This window comes from Dendronephthya gigantea, unplaced genomic scaffold (genome assembly GCF_004324835.1).
Source record: "Dendronephthya gigantea isolate DGI-Jeju-01 unplaced genomic scaffold, DenGig_1.0 000018F, whole genome shotgun sequence".
Taxonomy (NCBI): domain Eukaryota; kingdom Metazoa; phylum Cnidaria; class Anthozoa; order Malacalcyonacea; family Nephtheidae; genus Dendronephthya; species Dendronephthya gigantea.
Genome location: NW_021163028.1, coordinates 287,050 through 300,814, shown reverse-complemented (window position 1 = coordinate 300,814; position 13,765 = coordinate 287,050). Strand labels below are relative to the sequence as shown.

The 13,765-nt window shown below is 35.6% G+C and overlaps 1 protein-coding gene across 1 annotated transcript; it reads right to left on the bottom strand.

Annotated features, from left to right (window-relative positions):
* Positions 1-377: 377 nt before the first annotated feature.
* Positions 378-13,487, bottom strand: LOC114520895 (trans-Golgi network integral membrane protein TGN38-like). The gene is made up of 12 exons (XM_028541239.1): positions 13,451-13,487; positions 13,153-13,281; positions 10,718-10,786; positions 8,660-8,734; positions 5,949-5,990; positions 5,746-5,772; positions 5,496-5,537; positions 5,351-5,377; positions 4,507-4,554; positions 2,666-2,722; positions 2,331-2,440; positions 378-973 (listed from the first exon to the last, which is right to left on the bottom strand). Exons 3-12 carry the CDS (start codon positions 10,749-10,751, stop codon positions 842-844), a joined length of 594 nt encoding a protein of 197 aa, XP_028397040.1. The 5' UTR covers positions 10,752-10,786; positions 13,153-13,281; positions 13,451-13,487; the 3' UTR covers positions 378-841.
* Positions 13,488-13,765: the final 278 nt, after the last annotated feature.

Here is a 13,765-nt window from a genome sequence, read left to right as displayed (position 1 = left end):
CATTCATGTGATAATTTCTTTTCAAATCGATTGTCTTTATGGTCTGTTAACATGAATATCCCATAAAATTACTGTGCTTCCCACGCCACTGCATACAAGTAGGGAATATGGACAACATTAACGTCTTATTCTACTGGGGGGAAGGAAATTGATAACGTTGGTAAATTGCATGAATTTCCTGGATAAATTTTCAAAATTTTGACAAGGAGGGCTCTAAACCACGATAACCATGAATTACTTTTCTTAAGTTCTCTTTAAAGGAGCATAAGTTAAACAAGTGGCTTTGAGTCTTGGTTTTTGTTTTTCCACAGTTCCCACAGCAATACATGAAGAAAATAAAATTCCTTGTTCACCACCATGAAAAATAATTTTGAAAATGATTTTCGAACACTATTTATTATAGTTATTACCTATAGAAACAATATAACATTTATAAAGTTCTTCACAAAGTTTGCGTCAAATTTAACTATTTTCAAAACTAAAATCAATCTCGTCAGTGTCTTGTTGTGCACCTACAGATCTCACCATTTCGAAGGATCTACAAATTTTATCAAATCTAATAAAAAACCCCACGTTATTCATAGTTAAATTATACAGCTATCTTCTTTATCAGTGTCCCTATGTTTTCTTGCTTAATAATAATTATAAAGATTTTCAGTGAATGTATAAACTTTAATTTTCCAGGCTCAAATGCAAATGTAGGCTAAGAACGCGGGTATAGTTAAGTCAACGTGGTTAAACACGGCCAACCAAGGGTTGAACTTTGCAAGGTTTAACAAAATTAATAAAAAAAAAACAGGAGAGAGGTTGGGGGGTGGTGGTTAAGAGTAGTTACAATAACTTAGTACACATATACTTCATTACTGTTTTTAATTCGAACTTCGTTATCTTCGGGTGAATTATCCAGTTTTCTATAGCGCTCGCGGGCACTACGACCGTGTCCGGAACGTCCCTCGACAACAACTGCTATTATCTGGGTTGCAAAAAACAAACAAACAAAACATAAGTGTATATGACGGTACAAACAATTTTTTATACAACTTGCAATACATTTCTACTTTTCAGAGATGTGAATTCAGCAACTACAAAACTTTTATTACACTCGATGGACGTTTCTTACACTCAAATTTTGAAGACTCTTTACTAAGTTACATCTCTTAAACGCAGAATAGCGTTGAATGAAAAATTGTACCGAGTAACATAACCTTAAGGGACGTCCTCGCATTTATTGGAAGGGGCGATGGGTTACCAGAAGCGGTGATAAGGAGGAAATCAAGTACATATATGGTTAAGATAACGTATAGAAGAATTCTATCACTATATATTTAGTTCATGCAGGGGCCGGTTGTATTAAACTCTTTAACAACATTTTCCATAGTTAAATCCTAGTTAACTCAGAAATACACGTCTGTGATTGGCCAATTCTGTCCTTAACTACAGTTAAGGTGGGCAAATTCAGTTTCTAAATTTTCAAGGGATGCAAACTAAAATGTCTCCCTATTCGATCCTGAATATTTTTTCTTGAAAATATTCAACGAAAAGTTTGAACGAAATTAAACGAAAAGTTTTATTAATTATGGTTTTACCCCGAGCAAACAAAAGGGGTGCATTGGCTTATTCTATTGTTTCATTGTTCTATATTGTATTGTTCTCTATAATTTATGAAAATTTTGCAAAACTTTTTTCGTCGCTTTTCCTAGCAAACTAAAATTCTCTTTCCCCTCAAAAAGTAATACAGCTAAATTTATAAAATTTTCATGGTTGACTTTAAAGACAATTGGCACGGAGGTGCACTAAAAGTTTTGCATTCCGTTCGGTCTAAATAAAATAGCGACTGGTTATTTCAGATTGATCGTAGAAGTTTTATATTTATAGCCTGCAAAACGTTTTATACTGGACAAGTTTTATTTATTCTAGTTCAGCTCCTAACTAAATAAAACTAGAACTAAATAAAACTAATTTTATCGTTCTAGAGTTAAAACCTAGTTTGTTATCGTGTTTACAAAAATCGTCCATTTTCCATCATTGGGTGTGTCTGCTCTGGGGAACTATCGTGATTGAAGATTCCTACAAGTCTTTTTTCACTCAGAGCAATTTGGCTTGCAATATGGCATGAAAAGATTTTTATATCTTTCAAAATAAAATAAAAACAATTTGGTATCAGACCACCTTAAAAGGTAACTAGATTTTTATACAACTGGCCCCAGTGGTCGAAACATCGACATCGAGCACCATTCTTCTTATTTTACGCATTCAGTCTTAGTTAATTTGTTTCTATAGATAAGAAACGACCACGCTGCGATACCAATTGTCATCGCTATATCACTCACCTTCTGTCTGTTGTGATACAAAGCATACAGGCCAAATAACAAGGCGATCAAAACCAGAAACACGACAGCAAAATGACTCGACTCGGGCGTTTTGGATGGAAACTTTGGCCCTGTGGATGGAGAATAAACGACCTTCAGTTTTTTTAAATTTGGTGGGCCATTACAAAAGTGCCCCAATTAAGCTATAGTGGCGCAAAGCATGTTTCTGATTGCCCAATTGACCAATCAGGAACATGCTCTGAACGCATGCAAAATACACCCCAGCGTATACAGCAAAATTTACATCCTATATTAAGAGCAATTTATACAGCTAGCGATTTAACTCGAATATATACCTGACTTAGCATGGTCGTTGCCACCATTACTACCAATACTGTTTTTCATGTTATCTCCTAAGAATGGTCGGTATAAAAAAATTAAGAAAGCCCTGGGCATGTGCCTATATATAGTAGTTGGTTAACGAAGGTTGGATGCCTGCTATCCACCGGACAGAGTTTTTTCAACGTTGTAAAAACGCCTCAAAAGCAATATGTGCTACAGGTATCATCCAAACAAACTAATCCTAAACAAACATTGCTTTAAGACCAAGTTTTTGTATGCGTTATACCAAATTAAGAACAATTTTATACAACAAATGTAGCTGTAAATATTATTTTATGTGTAGCTGTAAATATTTATTTTAAAATCGAAGGAGCCCTTTTTGTTTTCCTACGTATGTCCACGCAACTCACACGCACCCAACTCATTTTGTAGAGCTTAAATGTAAACCACACTAGTGCATGGTGTCCTTGCAGCTTTGGCAATCAAACCGCTCCTATTAACCAAAAATGCCCTTGAAAGCTAAAGGGTGCCCCCAATCACTCGATGATTCCTGCGCCTCTGAAAGCAGATGGCGATGAGTATTATGTGCAATTCGCATTTTTCTAAATTTGTTTTTTAGCATATATATACAACACTACAACACCAAAAGAAACTTAAAGTAAACCAAAGCATTTCGAAAATATCATGTTCGAAAATATACGAAAATATAGTTCCTGTATTGTTAATAGACCTTTCTTATAATGACGTCAAACGCGGAAAGTCTAATGATACACGAAATTTGATTGGCTCCACAAAACTATCAAGCTAATCAAACTTCGTGTAAGATCAGACTTTCCGCGTTTGACGTCATTATAAGAAAGGTCTATTGGACGTGTGCTAGTCGTGCTCGTGCAAACTGGCAACATGGAAACGTGGCAATTGTCACATCGAGTCCAAATAATTAACGTAGGTGCAATTTATCTGCGCATGCGCCAAATTGTCGAAAACAAGATGGTGACACTGAGAAAAGCTTGGATTTACATGCAAGCTTGGGATTTTTTACATCATATTCTACTAGAAAAGTTCGGGATTTTCTACATCAATTCCAATTCCATTCCACTCTATTCCATTCCATTCCACCCCATTCCACTCCACTCCACTCCACTCCACTCCACTCCATTCCGTTCCGTTCCATTCCATTCCATTCCATTCCATTCCATTCCATTCCATTCCATTTCATTCCATTCCATTCCATTCCATTCCATTCCATTCCATTCCATTCCATTCCATTCCATTCCATTCCATTCTATTCTATTCTATTCTATTCTAATCTATTCTACTCTATTCTACTCTATTCTACTCTATTCTACTCTATTCTATTCTATTCTATTCTACTCTATTCTACTCTATTCTACTCTATTCTATTCTATTCTATTCTATTCTATTCTATTCTATTCTATTCTATTCTATTCTATTCTATTCTATTCTATTCTATTCCATTCTATTCTATTCTTTTCACTGCTCAGAATCTTTATTAACCGGCCAGAGAAGAAGTTAATACATATAATTATAAGTATTTATTCGTTAGCATGTCAACGACTACCTTTTTATTTAAACATCTGTACTAATATTGTCAAATCACTTTTTTCAGTGTGGGTCGACGTTATTTATTATTCATTCAATTCAAATTCGGTTAACTTTCCTTTTCCCTCTGACACAAAAATGTATGTTATATACTTTTGAATGAGATACCTGATATGCATGTGTAATGAAATTTAATTCCGTTTATCGCGCAAGTAAGTTATATATAAGTATATATACAATACCTAGACCTAAAAATGGTCAATTGCCAACTCAGGAAAATAATAAGTATTACCTGCTTTGGTAGTGGTCGTGTCGGTCTTTGTAGTTACGGAATCCTTTCCTAAAAATAACCAGAAACATTTTTACGAAAGCCGATGGTAATGTCACAATGAACATTTTACGAGTAGCGTGATGGAATGTATGTAAGTCTTGTTCTCATACGTTATGAATATTGCATTGTGCACGAAGAAATATAAAACAATATAAATGAAAAAATATTAACTGATTATTGACCAAGCGTGAGGTCTGTACTGTAAATAAAATTATATAATCGGACTGAGATGGGGACTTACTTGGACCTAAAAATGGTCAATTGCAAACTTAGGAAAGTAATAAGTATTACCTTCTTTAGGAGGGTTGACTTTTTTGGTTGGGGAAGATTTTTTTAAAAAAAAGCGTTTCAAAAAGTTTTTAGCGCTAGATCTGTACTTATGCAGGCATTTTGTGATGAGTTCACTTCTTTTGTTCAGCTTGGATACTTAAATACACTAAATTGTATAAATTGTATATATATATATATATATATATATATATATATATATATATATATATATGATTGTATATATATATGATGGTACTATATATGGTGGCACTGCCACAATATATATAAAAGTATGAAATGTAACTTAGCATCAAATGTGGTATAACAACTGCCTAAAGTAGACAAAAACACTAGTCTTCTATACGTTTCTATACGTTTAATTACATTTCCTGACTGAGTTGGGGACTTATTTGGACCAAAAAATGGTCAATTGCAAATTATTGACCGAGCGTGAGGTTTGTACTTTGAAATATAAGACCGAGGGTGTTTAGTATGCAAAAAAAAATATATATATATATTAACAAAATTATATTACCTGACTGAGTTGGGGACTTTTTTGGACCTAATGATGTATAAAGATATAAAATATAATTAATAAAATTATATCATCTGACGGAGGTGGGGACTTACTAGGACCTAAAAATGGTGAATTGCAAACGTAGGATAATAATAAGTATTACCTTCTTTGGCAGTGGTGACTTTTTTGCTTGGGGAAGATTTTTCTAAAAAAAGCGTTCAAAGTTTTTAGCGCTAGATCTGTACTTACATATGCAGGCATTTTGCGAAGAGTTCACCTCGGTCTGATATTTCACAGTACAGACCGAACAAGCGAGTTCAATAAACTGTTTATTATATGGCTGAAGAAGAAGTTTCAGAGGAAAATCAGGTATTATATAGCTATATATATATATATTAATAAAATTATATTACCTGACTGAGTTGGGGACTTTTTTGAACCTAAAAATGGTCAATTGCAAACTTATATTTCGACCTAAAAATGGTCAATTGCAAATTTTTGACCGAGCGTGAGGTCTGTACTGTGAAATATAAGACCGAGGCTTTTTAGTACGCAAAAAATTCAAAAAACCTCGGTCTGATATTTAACAGTACAGACCGAACATAATAAGTATTACCTTTTTTGGTAGTGGTGACTTTTGTGGGTGGGGAAGATTTTTCTACAAAAAAGCGTTCAAAGTTTTTAGCGCTACATCTGTACTTATGCAGGCATTTTGCGAAGAGTTCACTTCTTTTGTTCAGCTTGGATATTTAAATACACTAAATTGTATAAATTGTATATATATATGTATGAAGGTAATGCCACAATGCCACGTTATAAATTATCAAAAATGCATTGTGTATATATATATATATATATATATATATATATATATATATATAATATATATATATATATATATATATATATATATATATATATATATATATATACCGGGTGTCCAAGAAAAAAGTACTCCGGTTTGATTCATAATAGCTTCTAAACTAGCTAAGCTAGATAGAGGGAAGACTAACTTAGATTTTGATACATTACAGTTGTATTTTACTTAAAAATTTACGGAGATATCAATGTTCAAAATTGGTAGCATATTTCTGGATGTGTCTAAATTATGCAAAAAACGCCGTATCAAATATTAATCAAGCTTTTCTCAACTGAAACATGCACTATTAGCAGTAAATAAATGACACTTGACAAATTGTTTATTATGAAACGAAGTATTATTATTTAATGGAGAAAATAATACAGCCTTTTTGCAATTACACATATAAAAGTATCAGCGCTATTGTTTTCGTTACGTTTTGTTCGAAAGATGTTGGATGTCCCTTGGGAGTTGCATGTTGTGCCTTATGGAATTATGGTTTGAATGTGTTTTATTTTGAGTTTATCCTGAATATGCCAAGATTAAGTAAAGATCAAAGAGTATGGGTGTCATTTATTTACTGCTAATAGTGCATGTTTCAGTTGAGAAAAGCTTGATTAATATTTGATACGCCGTTTTTTTCATAATTTAGATACATCTAGAAATATGCTACCAATTTTTAACATTGATATCTCCGTAAATTTTTAAGTAAAATACAACTGTAATATATCAAAATCTAAGTAAGTCTTCCCTCTATCTAGTGAAAGTTATTTCAGTTTAATAGCTTAGCTATATAGTTTAGAAGCGATTATGAATCAAACCGGAGTACTTTTTTCTGGGACACCCGGATTAATATATATATATATATATATATATATATATATATATATATATATATATATATATATATGAATGTAGCTAATGTAGCTAATTAATAAAATTATATTACCTGACTGAGGGCGTGAACGTCAAAGACGACCTTAAAATGGCGAATAAATGGCGTGGCGTGTCCATATATAGATGCGTCACGCCATTTATTCGCCATTTTAACGTCCTCTTTTGACGTCCACGTCCTCTTGCTAAATCTCCCCAATACTCTGAGCATGCCTGTCACAGTATACGCACCTTAAAATCATCATGTTGATGCAAGTTGTTAAAGGCAGGAGTGAACAATGTTGTGCTGCATCATGTGAACAGTATTGTTTATATAGCATTGTTATTGAACCTTGTTGAACCATCGATACTGTTGCAATTGAAGATTCAACAAGGTTCAACAAAATTGTTAAAAATACTGTTCATGGGGTGAAGCCCAACGTTGTTCACTCCTGATGCCACAACGTGATCAACTTTTTGGCGTGTAAATGAATAACGTCCAAAGCTGGGATGTAAATAACTTAAAGACTGGTTTTTTAACGCCATGCACGCTGCGGATTACGTGCTGTTCCGGATCAAAACCTGGAGTTGAGTCTCTTCCGATGAACTGCATGCACGTGAACTGGAATGTTGAACATGCATGCCTATGTTTGCCGAAAACTGAAAAGGGAATCACGCTTTTTACTTCTAATCTCGTGTTATACGAAAGATTGAAAATTTATTGTTAGAAAATTGTTTTGATACGCGCACGTTCGAATTGCGATTTTACAAGATGACCGACTCGTGATGGACTTATCGGGGAGCAGCGATTAGAGCTTTATTTCATGCGAGCAACTGCGTTGTTGTTAGGCAAGGAGCCTGAAGTAGTTAAGATGTCTCCGCTGGAAACTACGCGTTTTTTAAAGATCGTGGTGCTAGAACTTTTAACCAAGATAACATGGATATAATATAACAAAAGAAATATTCTGAAATGATGATTTATGAGTGTTCCATGCGACACCATATCACCTTAGTAGTCTTACAAAATCTTAATTGATTTACTCTCTTTTATAATCGTTCTATATTCAGTATCAGTAGGCAGCCCAGAAATGAGTGCTATTTATATTCTATTTTCTTACGCCTTGTGCAAATGCCGCCTTTTGATTGGTTCCGAGCATGCAGGTAGGCTTTTCTCAAGCTAGTCCGAACCCACCTGGCGATTTCGGCATTTTCACTGAAATGGCCGCCGCAAAATCCATGACATTGGCAATGTTAACCCCTCAATGTTTTAACCACGTACCCAGGTTCTTTCCCTCGCTCGCCCCTTGCTACGGAAGGTACGAGGTTGTGGCCTGGGTACGAGGTTGCGGCCATGTTTCTGCGAACCAAAAGGTTTCTGCGAGTGCAAAACCCCAAGCATCCGCCTCGCGCTCGCTTTTTTTTTCACTTGACCTCCATATATAATAGCTTAATGAAACGTTATATGTTTCTTCTACTAAAGCGCTTGGATACGAGGCGGGGAATCGGCCGCAAACAACGTCATGGTCAAAACGCAGGCATTTAATAAGTGTTCATGTATGTTCACTGTGTATAGTGGCTATAGTTGAATTACTTACCTAATTGCTGACCTTTTTGTTTCAAAACCTTCTTGAAAACTTCCCAATATCGTGAAAACGTCTTGTTGTCAAACGCTAAAAGATCAAATATATCCGAGACAGCTTGAATATAAACTGATAAAAAGGGAGCAGGGAATAACTGTATATCATCAGAGTTGTCGCTAGAAGCTTAATTGGGGGGGGGAGTGTATATTAATATGCACTCATGTTCGTACAACCGTAGAAACAATTGCCAACAAAAGAACTAAGACGAATATATGAATATGCACCCCTTAGTCTTCTAGCGACGGCCCTGTGCAATAATCATATGCAAATTTTCCATGCCCTCTAATACCTAAGCAACCTGACGTTTGCTTTGTCCTAACATAAGTGAATCAGCCAGTCAGGTTATGACTTCTGCCAGTAAAATTATACATGTAAGTTAATCATTACCAGAAATTGTACTCAATGTACCCAAATTACGTTAGCTGCGATATTGTCATTATTGAATTATATTTTTATAGTTCCTCGTGTAAAGCGGGCGCAACTTTCTCAGTTTATTGGGTTCAGCAAAACACACCATGTCTCTTCGTCAGATAACTGTGACTATATCCGTGTATACGATGGTAACAACTTATCGTTCATTTTAAAAGAATAGCCAAAATACTTGCAATTGTAAACAATGCAAATAAACTGCGGTGCATATTATGTCTGTGATGTGGATTCTTCGACGCGTAAATCGATACAAAGCGATATACTTATAATCAAAACTGTATACCGCCAAATTTATTTCATGACTGCACCGAATGTCCGTGTTGCGTAGTATCAATTATGTACTGTATGCAGAATATCAACTATTAACATAATATATGGCATTCACGTAAGAGATATCTATACATACATAAACGACACAGCGTCATTTCTTCCTACGCTTTTGTCCAAATTATATTTGTGTTTAATTGAATGCTCGTAATTCATAATACAAGTTTATAAATTACGTAGGTTTTCGGGGATTTACTCGATTTTTGCGTCCGGAACTCGTCGTCCTCGTTTCTTTACATCGTGAATAGTGATCAAGGCCCGACGGCGCATGCGCAGTTGCGACGTATAAGAAAAAAATCGGGTGTTCCGGGGTAAATCCCTTTAAAGCCAAACCCACACCACGGAAAAGCAATGTTTCAAATTTGAAAATTTACAGTAGCGGCAGAGATTTCTCAATATTTTTGTTGACTTGGCAAAAGGAATAGAGAATTAGTAAATAAAACATTTTAAACTGATTAAAAAAATTATTCTGCACAAAAAATAACTATAAGAAAAAATCACGACTACCCCCCCCCCCAGACGTTTTACACTATGACTGACTGACTGACTGACCCAATATAACCAGGGAACAGCGTGGCACCGTCTTCAAACAACTTATCATCAAATGTGGTATACCAACTCCTTAAAATAGAAAAAACACTTCTCGACATTTCGACCCGAAGGCCTTCAGGTCGAAACGTCGAGAAGTGTTTTGTCTATTTTAGGCAGTTGTTATACCACATTTGATGCTAAGTTGATTGACCAGTTTGCATTTCGCCAAAAAAACTTTCCACTTAAAAACTTTAAATATCATCTCATTCTTGATTGGCATATTACTGTATATTATAGCAACCTTTGCCTTTGGTCTGGCAATGACCTTGAAATAGAGCCTAAATGTTATAATCCTAATACTTGTTGTTTTGTTTAATCCAAAGCTCGGGAAGGCGTTATATATATATATATATATATATATATATATATATATATATATATATATATATATATATATAGATACTCGAAGTCTAATTAGAATTGCATATGATTACATTTGCATGGGATTTCAATCATATTACACAACATATGCAAATCTAATTAGATTTCGAGTATCTATTAATCTACCTGCGGCCAACGTTATATATATATATATATATTTATCTTTAAAACCAATGTCATAAAACATTCCGACAGGTATATAACACAGGAAATTGTATAAAAATAACTGTTAATTTGACAATCAATCCATGCAATGAGAGTCAATGGCAACAACAAGGTTTATACCTTTGAGACGTTTCTCAAATTCTTTAGCTGACATCGCATTTGTTGTGGTGGTATGTCCTTTATCATTGCCTAAAAACAGAACCAATTTACTATACATACATGCATAAGAAAACTTTGCGAAGGATTTGCATTGATGATTAGAATTAAAAAACAATTAAGGAAAAAAAGAAGGCAAAATTGATCGTTCGTTATCAAATAGCGAACGGTGTCGATAAAAACACTGGCAATCGATGTATATGACTTCAATGTTATCATAACGTCTAATTGCGACACAATTTTAACGCGAGAAATTTTTCGGAAATTGAAGAAATTGCAGAAAAAATTCTTGCGTTAGAATTATGTCACATTTTGTCAAGGTTTTACAAATATTGAGAAGTTTTCAACAAGGTTTTGAAAGAGAGAGGTCTCGGCTATCAAGTAAGTAATTCAACTATATAGCCACCACACAGAGTGAATAAACTCGAAAAATTTCTCCAGTTAGATTTACCACGCAAATTTGGGCTGCATGCCTACGCTGTTTGTCAACCGGCTTCCGTTAACGTAGCTACTCATGCAGTGCTGGGCCGATTACTAGCTTTGCTCCCAGCAAATCAAAGTTGAAAAGAGGGGATTATTTTGACATGCAAGCAAGTTCAATCCATTCTGTGTTTTTGCACTGAAATTGTCGCGAAATACAGTAGCTGTCTCATTCAACTTGCAAGGTTTAATTCAAAGAGCATACACTGTGTTTTAATAATGAGACACTTACTAAATGTCTAGGCGAACAAAAGCGCACGAATCTAAGGCCCGTTTTTTACACTTGCAATTTTGGCTGAGATTTTCTTCTTTCGATGGATGTGAACGAGTAATCGGTTACAAATGCGCAGATGCATGTAGAAAAGCTCTTATTTCAACATCTGTAACTACTTCACTCGTTAACATCTGTGGAAAGAAGAAAATCGCACATAACTCATAAGATCGCAGCAAAATCACCTTTGAGGAAATCTTTTGTTATTGTACTGCAAGCTCTCAAAACACATTTTTATTCGCAAAAAAACAACGTTTTCTAAAATCTTTTGTGCAGGATGTGTCTGGCGCAAACTACTTACACATTAAAATATTTCCTTGGCTTAACGATGCGTGAATGCACACGCGTACGCCTAGAAGACATTTAACAAGTGTCTAATTCTTTTTACTTTAGGCACCATGATCCTGGTCTACAGCAAAAGCACCTTGTGCCAAAATCAACAAGGTTCAAAATTTTGGTTGTGCCAAAATCAACAAATTAACAGAAAAATAACATCATACTACAAATTAACAGTTATCTACATTTCCTGCTTCAAGCATTTGCCGTTTTTCTTGTGATTTTCCGAAGAAAAGGAAAACCTCCCCAGAGTTGCAAAAAGAGTTCAACCTTCCTCCGGTAGGATTTCAAGTTTTGAAAACCTTCCTCAAAATGACGTTACGTCACTGAGTCAAGTGGCGACCAGTGTAAAGAAATATTTGGTTTTTTGGTACATGCATGTGGTCAATTGGAGTGTTCAACTTTGAGTCTTCCTGACAGACTTCATTCGAGGCGAGCCTTCCTCCGGGTGGCACCCGCGTACCCGCAGTTTTTTTGCAACTCTGAACCTCCCATAAAACCGGTGGCAAACCAGTGAAGGTGGCAGGCCAGTGAAGATGAGACACTCTAAAGCGATTGGTGGCTGATCTCACAGAAAACAATGAGTCACTGACATTGTTTGCGCTTATTTAGGCAACGTCTAAAGATGATGTTAAGTTCCGCGTATCGGTTCTGCGAGTAACAGAAAGGACGCGAGGCCTGTTTAAGGACCGGAGATTAATGCCAATTCCCACCTACAAGAGCGTAGGAAGCATCCAGAGGTTGGGGGGCACCAGCTTCTAGGGGCACTCTCGGTTAATAAAAATGGTGTTTAAAATGGTTAATAAAAATATATATATAGGGACGGTTTGAGTCGGGGACCACCGACTGCAGAGCATTTTTCGTATTTCGTGGGCTTCGTACTGCTAGGGGGTCCGAGGAGAAAATTTTGAGATATAGGCCTCTGAAATGGCCGCAAATCTTTCTCAATTTAAGGATTATTGGGAAATAGTAGACACTTTTTTGTTTCTTTTCGCTTCCAAAAAGGCATTTTTTTCACAAAAAGGGCACTTTCGGTCGCTTGAGAAATCTTGGGGGGGCACGTGCCCTCAGTGCCCCCCCCTTCCTACGCCACTGCTTGCCTAAAGCAGAGGGGCTAGGGGCTACTCCCCCTTGCCCCGCGGTGGGAGCGCAAACTTACTGCGAACTTAATCTGATTTGTTGTACTCTGGAAGGAGAAACATGATTGTTACCGTTTCTTCTTTCTAACTGACAACCGTTTACGATAAGACACCTCGTTAGATTCACCTCGGGTTAAGATACCTCGTAAGATTCGGCCCCTGGTTCACAATACCTTTTGATGTCGTTTTTGTAGACGTTTTTTCAGCGGTGCTAGTGGGGCGAGTTTTTCTATTGGGTTGAGTATTTGTTGACCTCTGGGGTGGTGTTGTGGGAGTGGTTTTATTCTTTGTGTTTTGCTGACCTGAATATCAAATAATAATAGTCAAGAGAATTGATACTTATCATCCGAGAACTTCATTGATATCCCAAGATAATCGATACTTACAGTATCATCTGGGAACTTAACAGACACGACAGCTCAAAGAACACTTTTTGTATTTAAGTGTTTTTTAAATAGCCAGGCGAAATACCTTTTGGTGTCGTTTTTGCTGTGGAAGTTTTTGCTGTGGAAGTGTTTAAGGAATTGAGTATGCTTTTGAATCTGGGTGATGGTTAATGTAGTAGATGTTTTAAATGTAGTAGATGGTTTTAATGTAGTAAATGGTTTTGATGTGATTATCTCTTGTTGTTGATCACCTGAAAATAAATACAGTCAGATTATTAATTTACATGATATCCTAAACAATGTTTTAAAAATTGTGATCATGATAAAGTAACGGTAGTTAAATTATTTTCATAATTTCACCACCAGAGAGTCTTCTCACTGGACAAAACTAATTAAAAAG

Coding starts and splice junctions, on each gene's coding strand:
- LOC114520895 (XM_028541239.1), bottom strand. CDS start 10,751: ATGTCAGCTAAAGAATTTGAGAAACGTCTCAAAG. Junction 5,773..5,948: donor AGTCACCACTACCAAAAAAG/GTAATACTTATT, acceptor GACCATTTTTAG/GTTCAAAAAAGTCCCCAACT. Junction 974..2,330: donor TGTATCACAACAGACAGAAG/GTGAGTGATATA, acceptor TTTGCAACCCAG/ATAATAGCAGTTGTTGTCGA.